Source organism: Ambystoma mexicanum, chromosome 8 (assembly GCF_040938575.1).
Source record: "Ambystoma mexicanum isolate Mex_15411 chromosome 8, UKY_AmexF1_1, whole genome shotgun sequence".
NCBI classification, from domain to species: Eukaryota; Metazoa; Chordata; class Amphibia; order Caudata; family Ambystomatidae; genus Ambystoma; species Ambystoma mexicanum.
Window position 1 is genome coordinate 412,948,957 of NC_090929.1, and position 17,413 is coordinate 412,966,369.

At 46.2% G+C, this 17,413-nt stretch overlaps 1 protein-coding gene across 2 annotated transcripts in view; it reads left to right on the forward strand.

Moving 5' to 3' along the window:
- The window catches only part of MAD2L2 (mitotic arrest deficient 2 like 2), a 164,558-nt gene extending 147,348 nt beyond the window's left edge, over window positions 1-17,210 (forward strand). For both annotated transcript variants that reach the window (XR_011268552.1, XM_069609919.1), the window contains 2 exons: window positions 13,587-13,679; window positions 15,871-17,210. Coding sequence is in view for 1 of the 2 variants with exons in the window: in XM_069609919.1 (XP_069466020.1) it covers window positions 13,587-13,679; window positions 15,871-15,912 (135 nt within the window). In the remaining variant the exon portion in view is untranslated. The remainder of the gene's footprint in view (window positions 1-13,586; window positions 13,680-15,870) is intronic.
- Window positions 17,211-17,413: the final 203 nt, after the last annotated feature.

A 17,413-nucleotide genomic window follows, 5' to 3' on the forward strand; every position in this document is an offset into this window, starting at 1 on the left:
AGAAGCTTCTGGAATTTAAGAAAGTCCTGCTCAAGGCACAGAGGCAGAGGGATGCTTTTCCATAGGAGGGAGCCGGCTGAGGAATACGATCGACCACCTATCCTCTGTTTAGCGAAATGCTTTACAGAGTTGGTGCCAGAGGAACGAAGTGGTCTAGAGGGAGAGTATTTAGTAAAATAAAGTTGCAGATGATGTGGTCCCCTGGCCCAGACAGCCTTGTGGATGATGCAGAGGGATTTTATTTTAATCTGTGCAGCAACCGGGAGACAATTAAGACTTTTTTTTTGGGCAGGAGAGATGCTGTCCCTGGGGTTAAGACCAAGGAAAAGCCTTTCTGCCCTATTTTGGATTAGTTGGAAGGGTCGCAGAGTGGAAGAAGGTAGATTCAGGAGGAGGTTATTGCAATAGTCGAGCCTGGAGAGAACCAGGGCTCGGGTAACATAGAGCCTCTGGCGGGAGTGAGAAAAGGGAGAATTCCTTTGAGAAGGAAGAGCTGAAAGTTGGAAAGTTGGACTTCTTGGCAATGTCCTGAGTGTGAGTGAGGAAGGAGATTACTGCAACTGGCTATTTTTAGCACAGCTGGTTCATTTGGCTCCTAATCTACAAATCCTTCAGAATTTAGCAGCCAGAGTTGCAATGAAAACTCCTCTAAGAGCACATATATCTCCTATCCTTCGTCAGTTCCACTGGATCACGATTTGTAAGAGATTCCAATTTAAATCCATGTGCCTATTTCACTGTGCCTTTCACAGGACGGAGGTGGAATATTTGCAATCTAATTTCAATCCCTATATGCCTAGGCGTTCACTTTGTTCTCAGGACGTCCTCCGATATAAGTTCCTTGTGTGAGATTATCTTCTGTTGGTGGGCGTGCCTTTTCAGTAGCAGCTGCCAGACTTTGGAACGCTCTTCCTCTCTGTGCCATTAAGGAACACCCTTGTTTTCCGTTGCTCTTTGCTAACCTACTTGCTGGTTGGTAGCGCCAAGTTGCCCTTGGCCTACGTTATGCTATACAAATGCATAAAACTTCCTGCACACATGAAAACAAAAAAATTCCCTGTACTTAACTACTCCTCCAGCTGTACCACTGATTACTTCTTCGTGCTTTTTCGCCATTAGAAAGAAAACCCGGGCTAGTGTTAAAACACACTTTCCTTATTTCTCTAGTTGCTGTGATTTGTTGATCAACTTTCCTTCCACAATAGGAAGCTTTGCCCTCTGCCGAAAGCCTCCTTTCATAAGGCCTTTGTGTTTTGTTTGTTTTTTATTCAATTTAGAAGGCTGCACACATTATTGATATTTCCTGTATGTGATTTTTGTTTTTGATAATGTAGGTGAAATATATTGGGTCTATGAGAGGGGAATTCTTAGCCCTACCTCTTCCCTATTTTGATATGGGCACAACATGACCTTTCTAGACTCTGTGGAATTTATGGTTGGATGTCATATTGTCAAGTTCTGCTTTGTTGGATGTGTGCTAATAATGTCCTCAATTACTGAAACTTTTTAAAAATTAATGTAACATGTATTAAAAAAAACATTCTTTCTCGGAAATAGCATTATATAAAATGTGTCTGCATTCATAATAGCTGAATTGGATTGAATGTTTCTGCATTTGTAGACTTGCGGGTTTATATGTGGGAAAGGGTTGTATTGGGGAGCTGTTCGTTAAAATGTATATGAGCCACAAAAACAGAAGGCATAATACTCACATTAAAATATCCAATGTGACCGGATAGTCTAAATTAATGATGGGAAATGTGCAGCCGTACACTCTCCGGTGTGAAAATGTTTAAATCAAATAACCCACACATGTATTACGCCTAGCGATTCATTTGATTTAATGAATTTCCATGTGTTAAAATGCTAAAGTGCAAAGGACAGAGAGGGCTTCAAAGCACCTCGAGAGATTCCACATAATCTTAGATAACCTATAAAGTAGGATCCGAAGCGGTATGGGTCTTTGAGCCTTAACTGCGTTTCCTTTCCTAATTTAATAAAGAACGCTTTTTTTATGTAACGCCACAGGAACACAATGTCTTGCTAATACACGTAGGCTCAGGATCGGAGGATTTTGCTTTCTAATCGTTCTAGTCTCTGCCAAGTGCAAAATAGTAGAAAGTGCTTGACAATTTCCAAGAATTTAAGGCCACAGCGACAGATGGCTCTTAGCCATTGAGCCTTTTGGTGATGATTTCATTTGTCGATTAATTGTGGTAATCGTTATTGTAACCAACACCCAGAAAAGTATGTAAACAACTTGTGGAAGTTATGCTAATGATGCAGTCTTACACTTTCCTTAATCTTGCTAGGTCTTCTAGTTTAGTAAAACCCATGAACAGGTGACTTTGAATACACAGGGATTGCAAAGGCCTACTACTAATGCTTGATGTAATGAACCCATGGGACTGCATGGGGTTCTGGTGGAACCCCTTTCACCTACTAACAGCTGAATGTTTCATGAAGGAACAATTGATTCCCTCAGAGCAAATTCCCATCCTTTACAGGACCACGCTATCATGCCCACTGTATGAGTAATACATAGATCCCAATCTAGTGTTTTCTTTCATATACCCTGGAAGTCTCACCCCCCCCACTCTCCCATTCCAAAGAAAACAGGTTTATTTTTGAAAGCTTCACTGAAGAGGAGTCTTGTATATGATGGTTGCTCTGGATGTGGCTTAATCTTAAATTAAAGGCATGCAAACCACTGTATAATGTAACCTTTTAAAGGAACGTATGCCTCAATGTACGCATGCTAGAGATACTCGAATGTAGCCATAGATTTCTCATATTTAAGATTCTTTTGCTAAATCTTAAACCCAGGATGTCCTAGAGAGTTAACCTATCAGGTAGCACAAAAGTGCCAACCCAGGGCTCGGCCTAGAAGAAATGTGTTGCCAGGCCGAAGGTGGAGTGCCCCACAGAAATCCGTATGAGGCAGTAAGCTGAATAACCTCAAAGGTGTCTGGCTGACCAAGACGCCTAGGTCCATGGCTGGAGAAAATATAGGCCCCAATTGAAGGGTCAGATAACCCTCATTGGTTGAAACCTGGAAGGGTTGATGGCACCCTCCGTGAGTAGTGAACCTTTTTTCTCACTCTTTATCTTTGGTTGAGACTTGTAGACTGTTTTGTGGTTTTGTGCCCATCACTGGGCTTGAGTTTGGTTTATGACAATTGGTTAGACAAACTATTTTGTGGGAGGATCCTGTTTGGAGCAATAGGGGAGGACTGTGTCCTGTTGAGATTATGGCCCTTTCGTTCACCTGACACCCTGAGTCTGTGACGCGATCATCCTGACCCTTTTTGCTTTTTGAGTTGTCCCCATAATAACACATTTCACCTTCGTTTATACAAAAAGGGTAATAGAATCAACTGTTGTCTCTCCTCTGGAAACTTTGTGGTGAACTGATGTTTATGCCAGAGGTTCACTGCATAGTACACATCAGCAGGTGTCACATTTGGGCTAGTGACTTAATTTTGATTGTGGTCTGAATTACCCCACTCCTTACCCCACCCCTCTTATCTATTGAGATGCAAGTAGAAAAATCGGCTTCCCTTAGCCTTGATGACTTGCTCTGATTGATCCAGTTTACTGTAAATAGTTGTGAAGTGATTTTCCCATATATCTTCATTGGAGTCTAAAGAGGAACTTTTGTCACTGCTACCCTTGGCAACCATTTACCAAAACTTTGTTTTGGATCTATGGCTTCTAACTGTGTTGGCCAGAGTTCAGTTGTGAACTTTTTTTATTTGTTTTTTTTTCTTCCTTATCTGGCTCTGGGTTTTTATCCGATTCTTCATGCTATTGGGAACGGAGTTAGGGTTGTTAAGAGTGTTGGTTTTTCATTGAGTGATGGTGCTTATAGTTCATTAGAAAGTACTCTGTAGTTATTTATTAAACATGTGTATGGTGCCTATACACAAGTGTTTCAAGGTGCCACAATACTGGTGGAGCAGGAGGCGGCAGAGGAGAAACAGCAATGGGTGAAGGGGAGAAGTGCAGGAAGGCTGCAGCCCAGGGCTGGGCAAGTGCTGAGGGGAGCATAGTTGGGCGAAAACTGGGTAGTGGTCAACTAGTGTGGGGATGAGGTAGACCAAAGTCAGGCTCATCCGGGAAGGGTGCTCGAGGTCAAGTACCAGTTACAGGGTGCTGGGGTAGACTGGATGAGGAGGGCCTTGCCCCTGTAAGGCAAATAAGGGACCAGGCAGCAGTGCAGGGGGACATTAGCAAGGGAGGGGGAGGGGGAGAGGGAAGGAGGAGAAAAGAAAAATCTTGAAGTTTCCGGAAATTAAGGAGATCCAGCTGAAGTCTGAGAGGGCAGGAAGGCCGTTCCAGAGTGAGGCTCCTGCCGAAGAAAGATCTACCTCCCAATCTCTCCTTGGAGAAACCTCTGGCCTGCAGAAAGTTGGAGCTAGAGGACTCGAGCTGGGAGGTATTTCAGGAGAGAAAGTTGGATGTAACAGAGTCCCAGGCCCCCGAAAGTATTGTGGATGATGATGATGATGATGATGATGATGATGATGATGATGAGGAGGGCCTTGCATTTGATCCTTGCAGCCACCAGAGATTTTAGGGCTGGAGGGATGCTGTCTCTGGGCTTGAGGCCAAGGATGAGTCTTGCAGCCCTGTTCTGGATTAGTTGAAGAGGGCGAAGGGAGGAAAGAGGCAGATTGAGGAAAAGGCTGTTGCAGTAGTCCAGCCTGGAGAGAACCATAGCTCTGGAGACATTGAGCTTCTGAGGAAAAGTGAGGAAAGGGAGAATGCCTCTGAGGAGGTAAAGCTGAAAGTTGGACGTCTTGGCAGGGTCTGTGATGTGAGAGGCATTGAAGGGGAGGGGGCCCAAGGAGGGCGGCCAGAGAGTGGTGTCCGAATGAGAAGGATCTCAGTCTTGCCGGCATTATGGCAGCGATCCTTACACCATAGCAGTCAGGTATAAGAGAGTAAGTAGAGGAGGGAAGCTTAAAGGAGAGCTGTGTGTCATCTGCATAACACTGGTAGTGAGGAGAGAAGGTGGAGATCAAGTAGGTCAGAGGGGCAAGGTAGATATTGAAAAGCGATGGGATGGAGCCCTGAGGGACACCACAGGTAGAGAGTGAGGTGGAGAAAAGGAAAGCGCCCAATTGTACTTGGGAAGGTTGGTCAGGAAGGAAGGTCATCCGCAAATTCAGCGCCGGGTTAGTGATGCCTAGGGTATCGCTGAGACGATTTATGAGGATAGCATGATTGACTGTGTCAAAGCAGGGGCAAGATCAGAATGGAGGGAAAGTTTGAATCAAGATTTGAGAGCAGGTTTCCACTGGTGTTCAGGAGAGCAGTTTCCGTGCCTCTGAAGCTATACTGGTGGCCGTGGAGATAGCCAGCAGATTCGGTGTGGTGGGTCGGATGGGGATTTGGGGGAGGGTGGTGACCAACTTCTCCAGCAGTTTCCCGGGAATTAGGTGATGGAGATAGGGCAATAGTTAGCCAGGCAGGAAGGTTCAGCAGGCAGCTTCTTTAGACCAGGGTGCACAAGGGAGTGTTTGAGGGTTGAAGGGGAGGGACTACGGGAGGGGGTCCTGTCGGGAGGGGGAAGAGAGCCATTGGCAAAGGAATGGTTACAGAAGTCGGCCAAGGCAGGAGCAAGAGAGATTTATTTATTATGCGCCTATACACAAGTGTTTCAAGGCACAACAAGGCAAGGGAGGGGGAACAAAGGGAGGGCAAGACGGCAATCTTACTAGGCCTTGTGTCATTGAGATTGTACAAGTGCGCAACAAGAAGTGCAGGGTGGAGGGTACTGGGGGTGCACCCAGAGCAGCAGGGCCCTGAGTTAAGTGCAAGGAAGGCTGGGACTACAGGTGACAATCCCAGCCCGATAGTGCAAGGTTAGCCAGGAGGCAGTGCAAGTTGGAGCAGTCGGCAAGTGCAGAGGGGGACTGTTAGGGGGCCTGGCGTCCTGTAAGACTCAGAGGATACTGAGCAGCAAGAGCAAGGGAAGGTTAGCGGGGAAGAGGGAACAAGAAACAAGAGGAGAGAAAAGGGAGGTCTTGAGGAGTTTCTGGAACTTCAGGGGTTTATAGTGATATTTTCGAAACCCATATTTTCGAATGCCATTTTCTCGACACCAAATTAGCCAAAATATATTTTTTAATGGGTTTTTTTTAATTTTATTTTTAAAATGGGTGGGGTCCCCCCTATCCCCCCCTATCCCCCCAATCCTGTTTTGTTTTTTTTATTTACATTTTTTTTTGTACTAACAAAACCCAAAAAAAAAGATAAAATTAAAAAAAACATTTGAAAAAAAAAAAATGTAGGTAAAATGTTTTCGACATAATGGTCATTTGAAAATATGTTTTCGAAAATATGACAGGATGCCAACTTGTGGAGATCCGGCTCAAGGCAGAGGGAGGCAGGGAGGCCATTCCAGAGGGTGGCACCTGCAGAGGCGTGAGATGTATTCTTCCCATTCCCCCTTCTCCCCTCAACCCCTCATTCTCTGCTTGGAGAAGTGACTCACCCGCAGAGAGAGGTAGACGAGCAATGGGTTCTGGGGGAAGGTACTTGGGAAGTGAGGGCCACAGCCCCAGAAAGCCTTGTGGATAATGCAGAGGGACTTTTAAACTTGATCCTTGCAGCCCCCGGGAGCCAGTGGAGGGATTTTGTGGCCGGAGAGGGGCGGTCCCTGGGCGTGTGGCCAAGGATAAGTCTTGCGGTCCTGCTCTGGGTGAGTTGAAGTGGGCGAAGAGTAGAGATCGGCAGATTGAGAAAGAGACAGATGCAGTAGTCCAGCCTAGAGAAAACCAGGGCTCTGTAGACCGTGAGCTTCTGGGGAAGGTGAGAGAAAGAATACCACTGAGGAGGTACGGCTGGAAATGGGCCGCCTTGGCAAGGTCTTTGATGTGTGGAGAGAGTGGAGTCGAAGAAGACCCCAAGGTGTTTTGCCTCACAAGAGGGTGAGGGCAGAGGACCCAGGGAGGGTGGCAAGAGTGAGAGGGAAAGCGGGAGCAGGGGTCCAATGAGAAGGATGTCAGCCTTGCTGACATTAAGGCATAGATTGTTAAAGGCGCACCATGCCTGAATAGCAAATAGTCAGGGATGAGCCAGGAGGAGGAGGCTGACGTTAGCCTGAAAGAGAGCTGCGTGTCATCCACATAACACTGAGTTAAAGGAAAGGGTAGAGATCAGGAGGACTAAAGGGGCCAGATGGACATTGAAGGGACAGGGGGCGGGGTTGTGGGGGTGGGGTGCAAGAGAGATGCAGTTTCTGTGCCTTTGCCTGCTCTGAAGCCCGACTAATGGTCATGGAGACAACCAACAGATTCAGTGTGGATGGTTAGCCGGGAGATGGCCAACTTCTCCAGGAGTTTGCCCAGGAAAGGAGTGATAGCGATCGGGCGATAGTTTGCTGTAATGGAGGGGTTGGCAGAAGGCATTTTCAGTAGTGCGTGCACAAGGGAGTGCTTGAGAAGAGAGGGGAAAGATCCAGTGGCGAAAGGACTAACTGCAGAAATCGGCCAAGGCTGGAGAGAGAAACAATGTTTTTCTTAACCCTGTATGAGCTAAGGACAAGATTGCTCGTGCTAGGTGAATGGGATCTCCCATTAGGCCCATTTTTCTTAGCATTTAAGTTTTTAATGGTTCTGGAGGTGCACAGCGGGAGTGGGGAGATTCACCTATTTGGATGTGACTTTTCATAACTTGACTTATCTGGAAGGTGTTACAGAAGAGCCAGAGGAGAGGAGCAGGTAAGGAGGGCCTGAGAGAGCAGAGGAGGAGAGCGCGGACAGTATGTGCTGAGTTTTAGTGGTGAAATTGCAAGCCAGTGGTGAAATTAGAAGCCTGAGACCCTGGATAGGTGTAGAAGCGGTAGATACTGCAGTAGGATTGGCCAGCTCCTTGCAGATTTTGAAAGGTTCGGCAGTGTTAAAGGCTACAGAGATGTGTGCTTAAATATGGACCGTCTTCTTAGAGAAGATCTAGAGTCTGTATTGCCTTTGGAGCAGACGGCAGGCCAGTTTGTCTGAGGTCGCATCTGAAGTGCCCCACTTCCGTTCAATTACTCTGCACTTGCAGCCAGATCAGAGTCATACCAAGAATTGCACTTGGTGGCAGGCTTCAGGCCGATCCTCATAACAGTGGCAAGGATATCCAGAGTGTTGGATGTCCTTGATAGTTCTGGAAGAGCAGGGGAGCACCTGTGAGGAGGAGACTTTCATAGAGCAGACTACTCTAGACCTCATCCGGTGCAATGGGAGAGGAGGAGGAGGAGGAGGAGAGTATGGTGGGGGCTGGTGGGGGGGGGGTCAAGTAGGAGAGTGAGGACAGGATGTCCTGTGTTTTCGTGGAGAAGTGGGAGGCCAGTGCAGAGCAGAGGGCCTGGGAGGGAAGAGGAGAATGCAGTAGGACTGGCCAGTTCCTTGCAGATTTTGAAAGGTTCTACCATCTTATTAGTGGCCCAGAAATGCAGGCTTGGACATGAGCCCTCTTCTTAGATCGGATGGAGAGTCGATATTGCCTTTGGGGCAGGCAGCAGGCCAGTTTGTCAGAGGATGTGCCTGTGGCCTGCCACTTCCACTCAGCGGACTTTGATTTCAGAGTGGCCAAGTTGGAGTCGTACCAAGAGTTGCATTTGGAGGCAGGCTTCATGTGGATTCTCATGACAGGGGGCAAGGATGTTGAGAGTGAGAGATGGAGGTTAGCAAGTGCTGAGTCGGTGGGAAAGTCAAGAGCACGGGTGGAAAGAGGAATAAAGGAGACAGCAAATGCAGCAACTGACACGCGCTTCATCGGTTGAATGCCGAGGAGACTGGCAGTGCGGGCAGAGGCATTGCCCGAGAGGAGGATAGTGGTCAGACCAGGAGAGAGGGGTAGTTGGAGGGATGTCTGCAGAGATGAGCGCATCCAAGGTGTGACCAGCAGAGTGGGTCGGACCAGAGGGAAGAATAGTGAGCGAAAGAGTCCGCATCTGGAGCATCTAGATGAATGTTTGTTATCCAGGAAGAGATGTTTGGGGGATGTGGTCGGGAGAGAGGAAGAAAGGTTGGCCCATTTATAGAGGAAAAAGAGGGGTGGGGTACAGAGGGCCTGTAGATGGTGACACGAGTGAGAGAGAGAGGGTGCAAGAGACCCCCGGCATACAGATGAGGCATTCAAAGGAAGAGTAAGATTGAGTAAGAATGAAGTACCAGGGACCCATTCTGGGGATAGAAGAGCCAATCCCCTCCAGTCTGGTTGGCCCTAGACCTGGAGAAGATCTTGTAGCCCGCAGGAGGGAGAGTGTCAAAAGCAGTGACAGAACTGGCGCTGAACCACATCTCGGTGAAAGCTAGGACGTCAAGGTTTTCAAGTAGGTGACCGATGTCAGAGGAATGTTTAACAGCACAGCGAAAGTTGAGGTAGCAAAGGTCTTCTAAGGTGGGGTACTGGGACGTGGTGTTGGGTAAGAGTTTCATAGTAATGGTAACTCTTCCTGGCCTGTGTCAACCCCAGAACCTTTTGCTTTACTGGTGGGTTACTTGTCCTTATACCTCAGTGAGTGGGAACCTTTTTCCACACTCACAGAATCTTTTACTCTTTTTACGGGTGTTATTTATAAGACTCTCCATAGTGTCTTTTAAAAGTTATCCTCTTTGACAACTTTTTGGCAATAAGTGCCTATTGTTGCTGGGTTGCCCTAGGGTGGCTTCCCTTTTAACTTTCCCTGGCTAACCTTATGAGAACTACAGTTTCCATGAGAAAGGATCTTTGGATCCCTTTTACATTTTATTAGGTGAGACCAGCACCACATTCCTTATGTTGAGTGGTGGGTAGAGGAGTAACCCCTTTTTCATTTTAAATGTATCCTTTGCTACAAGGACAAACTTGCCTTTAATGGCTGGTGGCAGTGAACCTTTTTATTAATTCGGTGCACCTTTACCGTGTGATGTTTGCACAGCCCAGGTACAGGCACCCATGGGTGCTCATTTTACCAAAATGTCCTGTCCTGTGTTTTTTTTTTTTGTGCCATTTTTAGTGTTTGTTGTCGTTTCTTGTTCCTTCCCCTGACCTCCAGGGCGGGAATTCCTTTGTGATTTTTATCTTTGGCAGGAGTCCTGCGGACTGACTCAACATCCAGGCTCCAGAGTGTCTGTGAAGGCAGGAAGCGAGTGAGTAGTCCAAAACTCTGCAGCCCTTTGTCTTCCAGCCCGAGTGCGAGATTCAAGTTCAAACTGGGAGGCAGGCTGTCCTGAAAGGATTGTCCTGTCTCTTGGAGGAAGGAATTAAACGACCAGATCCTGAAGTACTCCGGTCGCAAAATCTTCTTTTGTGCTGAGGTACTGGGCTGGCTTGGGTATTTACTTACCTTAAGTCTCTTGTGATTCCTGGGTAGTTTTGGGGTATTTTCTGAGATTGGGAGTCCTCTCGTCCAGTGCGCACAAGCCCCTGCTGGAATCCTCCTGCGGTGTCTGTGAAACCCCTGGACCTTCAACTAACTCTAAAGTACTTACTTGTTCGAACAGTCTTCCTTAGGAACTTTGACATTTGCTACTTATGAACCTATCCTATCCTATCCTATCCTGATCTGCTTGTCGGACACTAGCTCCTCCCACGTTCGCCCCCCCCCCCCTTTCTGCAACTGAGCACACTCCTGCTCCAAGAATAGGGGACATACTTCTAAGGATTGGGCCTTCTGCCTAGAAAAGAGAATGTTTAAAAGTTACTTACTTGCAAAAGAAGGTGGTTGGTAACTGTAACTCTGTGAGTGAACAGTTACAAAAGTTATTACTTACATTAAAAATGTTTGCCATGCTAACAGAAAGTAGATGTAAGGGTATGTTACTCACCTGTGATTTGGTTGTGCCTCTTCTCAAAGGTAATGCTGTTGGTTTCACTTCAGTATTCCTGTTAGGATAAATGTATGAGTGTCCCCAACTGGATCTTGCTTCCCCTGACTTGCTGTTAGCCTGTCAAGAATAAGTCTGCCTTAGGTTGTACCTACCTAATAATAACCTTGAGTCGTTCAAAAAGAGTAACATTGGGGTTTGTCTTCCCTAGTCTGTTTTAGACAGATAGTCTTAGGTTTACACCTGCCTTTAAGTGGCCGATAGCTCCTGTAAAAAGTGCATAGATTTTACTTACCTAACTGTGTTGTCCTAAAATAAGTTGGTTATTGCTTCCCTTAGTTTGAACAGCAACTCTAATTGAATATTAACTCAAAGGTCCAACTCCCCTAGAATAACTGTTATCCTGAATGCGAGTTATAGGTGTTTGACTGTTCCTAGAATAAGTGTTCCACTATTTACAAAACGTATATTGTCCAGTTGGGCTACTAAGTGATTTCTTGCTGAGCGTCACGGTACAACTGCTAGGGTCTACTACCCTTTTATTACTGAAAGTAATCTAAAAATAACTATTGGTTTGACTTCCCTAGAACTCCTGTTAGGTGTTCCAAATTAGGTTATATGTTTTGCTCTGTGTACCTTCGAGCAAAGTATTGTGTTTTTCTATAATGTGTTTATATGATCTGTGATAGTACTTATTTCCCCCAAGATGTATCTGGGCCTACTTGTATTTAAATAAACCATTTATTTTTTACAATATATAGTGTTTATTTGGGCCATCTGTATTACAATTTCATTGTACTAATTCTGCAGCCCTCTCTACCTCCTAAGATAAGCCTGGCTGCTCTGTCTATGCTACTCTGAAGTGGTACAGCCTTATACTAAGAGTGGAGTCTTGTAATACCTCAGTTAAATGGTTTTACTAAGCCCTTAGTTGGACTTCACAAAACTGTCCTAACACACGTGGTACACCCATCGGAGGGGGCGGGGAGGCTGAAGTGGTGGTAGTCGGAGGAGTGGCATAAGAGGGGAGGAAGTCGATGAGACACCTATCCAGAAGGAGGAGGTTGGGCTGAGAGCCCTGGGCCATGATAGTGCCATTATGGTAGACATTAATGATGCACCTAGATAAGGATGCCAAGAGAACTTCCCATCTGGTTCCACCGTTAATGGGTGAACAGCTAGAGACCAAATGAGTCCATAGGTCGGGAGAAGGGACAGTGAAGAGGATGTCTATAATTCTCTGTCTGGAGGAGGCATTGACTTTGGTATAGGCAATGAGGAGGCATTGATTGGAGGCCAGGAGCGCGTTCTTAAACCTTTTCCTTCCAGACTTCGAAAGAGAGACGGGATAGGTGATAGAGGAACAGTTAGAGTTGATTGGGACAGCAGAGAGCAACATGAGTGCAGGGGGAAGAGGGGTCAGTGGGGGACAGGAAAAGGGACTGCACTGTGCAAGAGTAATTCACCAGGCGGCCCAGCAGCTAAATACAGGGGAGATGATACATAAATATAGTAAGTCCTGAGTCCAAGGAGAGAGAGTTTAAGGTTACAGCAAGCAGTAGTATCACAACAAAAGTGACATCGGGAGGAGGGGGCAAGGACACGGGTGAAAGGCCTAATTTATAACCGTTATAGGAATTGCAGAAAGCCCAGCTTTGACTTTTCTTTTTTAAAAATACAGCTGAGGGGCTAGGGTGACTGCAGTATTGGCGTAGCAAGAATTTCCAACAAAAAGTATCCATTTAGGTGTGGCCAACAGATTTCAAAAACAGCTAGATTCGGTTTCAGGCAATCTAGATCAAATGTTAAACATTTGAATGTAGCAACATGCCTGAAACTGATTCTACCTATTTTGCAATCGGGGTACAAGTGGTAGGCATTAGAGTACAGCAGTGTTGGCAAGTCCAGGAGTAAGCAGTTTGCATAGTGCAGATGAGGGGGAGAGTTCAGGATCATGGTAGCAAGGAAGCGATTAACCTTGCTGGTGCAGTGCAAGTGTAACGCCAGGGCAGAAGGAATCGGCGGGACTCTAAACGTTATTAGGCCAGTAGTGAATGCAGGTGCCAAATAGGCGAGTCAAAACAGAGTGAAGGTGGGGAACATGGTGGCTGCGAGGCAGTGGTGTGATGCACCCAAGAAGGATATAGGGCGTTCTGAGTAAGGAGGCTACAGAAGGAAGGTCAGATATTCAGCAGGCCGTAGATCAAACTTCAGTTAATAAGATCACTTAATAACCAAACTCAAAAAGACTGTGGGGGGCTGGAAGGAAATCTCCACTTGAGAAAATATTCTTCCGGTGAGTCGCTGGGGGGGTTAGGTGGGGTGAGTACAACTGAAGGAGAAAAAGGCATCTATCCCATTGTATTGTTCCTTGTTGTGGATGTCTGGTTTTCTCCCTTGGATAGGTGTCAGTCCCTTGTGCCTCCCTTCTTGGAGGCTCTTGGTTGTCCTTTGGTTTGTTTGTCTGAGGCCCTGGTACGTCCGTGATGTATGTTTTGAATGCTCTGTAGCTTCCTTTCTTGATGTGGGTGTCGGGACCCTTTATTTGCATGTCCTTACTCTTGGTGTGAGCCTTATGTCGCTCCTAACATAGGCGCATATGTGGAGGAGGCTCTAGTTCCCTCATTCTTCTTGTGGGCGTTATCCAAATGTGTGGAGGTGGGAAGCGCCTGTTCTCTTTCTTCGATGTACAGTTAAGAGAAGCTTTTGTGTGCGTTTTCAAATCTGTATAGGTGGTGGTCTCCTTTTCTCTGACGGTGCTTTTTTTCTTTCTCGTAGGACTTCCCGTGGATTCTTGCGGATGAGCAGGATGTTCACATGCAGGAGCCCAGACTCATCCCCTTGAAGACTATGACTTCTGACATATTGAAGGTGAGCACTGGAACTAAACCACAGGTTTAGAAGCTTGACTGTTTCATTCAAGCTTTTGAGTTCTGTGGTCTATCCAGAGTTCTTAACATAATGTGTCCCCTACTGGCCCTGTCAAGTTCTGTTTCACAAGCCTGTGTCAGCACATTTTCTGTATTTCCCTGTAACCCCGGTTATTCTGATTTCCAAATTGTTATGGAAATATTGTAGCATTGTGTATCTTCAACTTTTTCGTGTTTTGGTCTTGTGAACAAAAGGAAACTTGTGGTCCATGCGGCACTCAAGATGAGAGCTCACCAAAGCGGATACTAGTCGTAGGAGGGGTTATATAGGGATTGGAAGAGTGTGCTCCTGAGGGGCGCAGGGCTTTGGATCAAGAAGAATCCTGGTTGATGCAGTACAGTGTTGGCCAAGGGACTTGCTGAGCAAGGCAGGCTTAAGGCTCATGCGCAGAGCCCAGGAGGGACTACATCTTTGATACACGGTGGGGAGGGAGGAGAGAGGGGGCGGCTTAAGAGTGCAGCATAGGGCCTGGGAACAAGAATGAGAACTCGTTGAAGAGTTTAAGAAGTTGTTCATTATCCATATAGGCCCAGGTTGTGAGGTTGGATCATGGTCCTTACATTTCCTTGTGTGATAAGTTTGGTCATTGTCCTGCGTGGTGTAGTGGTTGGAAGGGGATCCTTGTTGGTGCAGGGCCATGCCTCGGTTGGGGTTTTCGGGTAAGTGCAACAGCTTTGCTCAAGGAACCTGGTCAGTGCTAGACTTGGGAGGGGGGTCCGTTATTGGTTTCAGCGATGGAGCTGCTTGTTACGTGAAGGGCTCTGGACAAAGGTTTTCATCAGTGCAGGTCTTGGACTTTGAAGGGGAAATCATGATCCCCGTAGGTCCAGGATCAAGAGGGTGTATGGTGTGGGCAGGGCCAGTGCTTGTAGCAATTCCATGCCTTTCTATTGTACGAGTGTACTCTTGGTCCGCACAGGTGCAAGGTTAGGGAGACAAGTCATGGTCCATGCAAAACCACACCCCCCTTGGGCACCACTACAGGACATCACTGGTCTGTAAGAACCAGTGAATGAGGTAGTCCTATGGTGGTGCTCCTTGGCAACACAATTAATGCGGCGAAGCAAGAATTCCAAGAGGTGGTTTGGTTCATGTGGTGAATGTGGCCCAAGAAGGCATTTGCTTTATAGGAGGCAGTACTGCAATGGCACAGGCTGGAAAATTGGATGGCAGTTTTCCTGGAGTGATTTCAGTGGTTATGATTAATTCAACTTCCATGCATCAATTATTGGTCTTTCTTTTGCCCCTGTAACGTTTTTTTGCTAGCACCCATCACCCTCCAATGGCATGGATGCACACCTAAAAATGATATATATAATTTAGATCTAGCTTAAGAGTATCTATCGACCTCTTGAGTTTGGAGGACATGGAGGCTCTTAAGTCCTTTAATTGTGCCCCAGTAGTTAACTCCTTCTCCAGAGTATTTCACCCGTAAATAGAAAAATAGCCCAATGATTATTCAAACTTTAGGGTGTTCAAATTAAGTTTAGTGTCTACGGTATTTCAAGTATTCTTGCAACAGAGGGATGGGGAGATGGACTTGGTCTGTGCAGGTTCAGCATTAAGAGGGATCCTGGTTGGTGCAGGTTCAGTGTACGACTGTGGTCGTGCAGGTGCAGGGCTTGGGAGGTATTAAAGTCCCTACAGGTATCTGGAGGCGGAATGATCTCATGGACCGTGCAGTTCCACAGTTAAGAGAGAGAGGATTGCCCACATTGGCCCAGGACTTGTGATCAGGGTAGGTTCAGAAGTTGAACACATTGTCAGAGGTTACTTGGGGCCTTTTCTTTTTTCATGGGTATTGGGGGTGGGAGGTATTTGGTCCATGCAGGGTCGGTTCTGATGTGCAGTTGTCTGTGTCCGGGTATTTGAAGTGAGCTCTAGCTCAGAGTACAAACGTTGGTCATGCGTGTTGCAGGTCCAATACCTTTCGGGAAATTGCTATAACAAGGCAGGAACAGCGCTCTGAAAGGGAGGTTGTACAAGCTGGGCTTTCCCTGTGGTCTTCTTTCAGACTACCTCTATTGATAACTTGGATTAGATTTGATAGCCGAGTAGGTTTCTGGAGGCATCGGCGTCAGTGTTTTTTGTCTTCCTACGTTACAGCTGTTTTTTTTTTTCCTTTCACCAGATGCAGCTCTACGTGGAAGAGAGAGCCCAGAAGAACGTCTAACCTACAGCATTGCCTGTTGCACGCTTATCTGATTCCTGCCTGCTCTGCTGCTCAGTGAAGTCTACTTGAGTTCCTTCTTATCGAACTATAAAACTTCAACTGGCTATACCGATTGCTCTGAGTTTGGGCCAGCTGCTGGACTGCCCTGCACGGCTGCCAATCCCAACCTTAAACCTGTGCAGCTTCAAATTCAGACTTCTCCTGCCAAATGCCCTCTGTGCTTGGTGAAGGGTGCTCAGAGTGAGTGGTGCAAATGGCAATCGCAGTGTGCTGTGGGTGGATGTGGTACCTCTACGGCTGTATCTCCAGTGCATTTCTTAAAGTGTCACTTCGAGGAATTAATGAGCCTGTTACTTGTGGCCTCTGGGCTTTTTGTAATGTGAAAGCGTACTGAACTATCCCTCTTTTTTTCGGTCTAATAAAGGATCCCACACTGGATTTTAAAAGTGAAACCAAGGACACCTGTACATTTGTCTGATCCTCCCACTGAGTGTTGACGACCAACTCTTAGGAGAGCAGCCCTCTTGGGTGAGCACCTCATTACCACAGCATAGCTTAACCTTTCTGCTATAATGAAAGAACATTGTGCCTTCAGTCACAGCTCCTCAACATGGTGGTGGTTTCTGCTCCCTGAGCCCCCTCTCCTGCTGTGGGGAGAAATATATAAAATACTGGGAGCAGAAAGCAGTGAGTGTAGTAATGTTATTGAAGCTTCAAGGCGAGAGCAAAAAAAAGGTAAGCCTCTCACTCGCCTCCTTGAACTTGATATGCTCTTTTATGTACATGAAAACTGCTTGAGGAAAGGAGTACCCATCATTTCAAGAGGGCAGGCAGGTTGAGATGATCTGGTGTCCAGTAGCTTATAATGGGCTATTCTGTCAGTTTTTGTATTCATCATTTACTGTGTAAAGTGTATTTTGAAGCTTCTTCCTGTGAGTGATCTTCAGAGTGTGCCCACTGTGGGAAGACCATATCCTGATTGAGAGTGAAGCTTACAGTCTGCCTAAATATCCTGCTCAGAATTATTCCCCTAGATGATTACCCTTATTTATTGAGGTGTGTTTTCCCCCAAACCCCCCACTCCAACCTAATAATAATCTATGCACTTATATCAAAAACGTGCTTGCATTTGTCCCAATTGTAAATTGTGTTCCTCTGGGGTTAACTCAGTGGGAGTATGTTGGCCTGAATAAATGCAGACGTGTATTCACCAAATAGCATAAGTCTGTAAAAAGAAGAATGCTTTCTCTCCCTGTAAAGTAATTCCACAAAAGGTAATAAAGTGTGATTTATGTCTATGCTTTTAACGTATTTATTTGTACTAACAAGTTATTTTTTTCTTTGTGGGTTCATTAAGCTAATATTACGGAGAAAGAGTGCTTTCACCTCAAAATAAGTTCAAATGCCAACTTTCTTTTAAATATATTGCAACTGATCAATAACCTGCACGTTATTTTGTTAATCTGTAAAATACCCCGGTACTGCTTGTTTTTGTTAATGC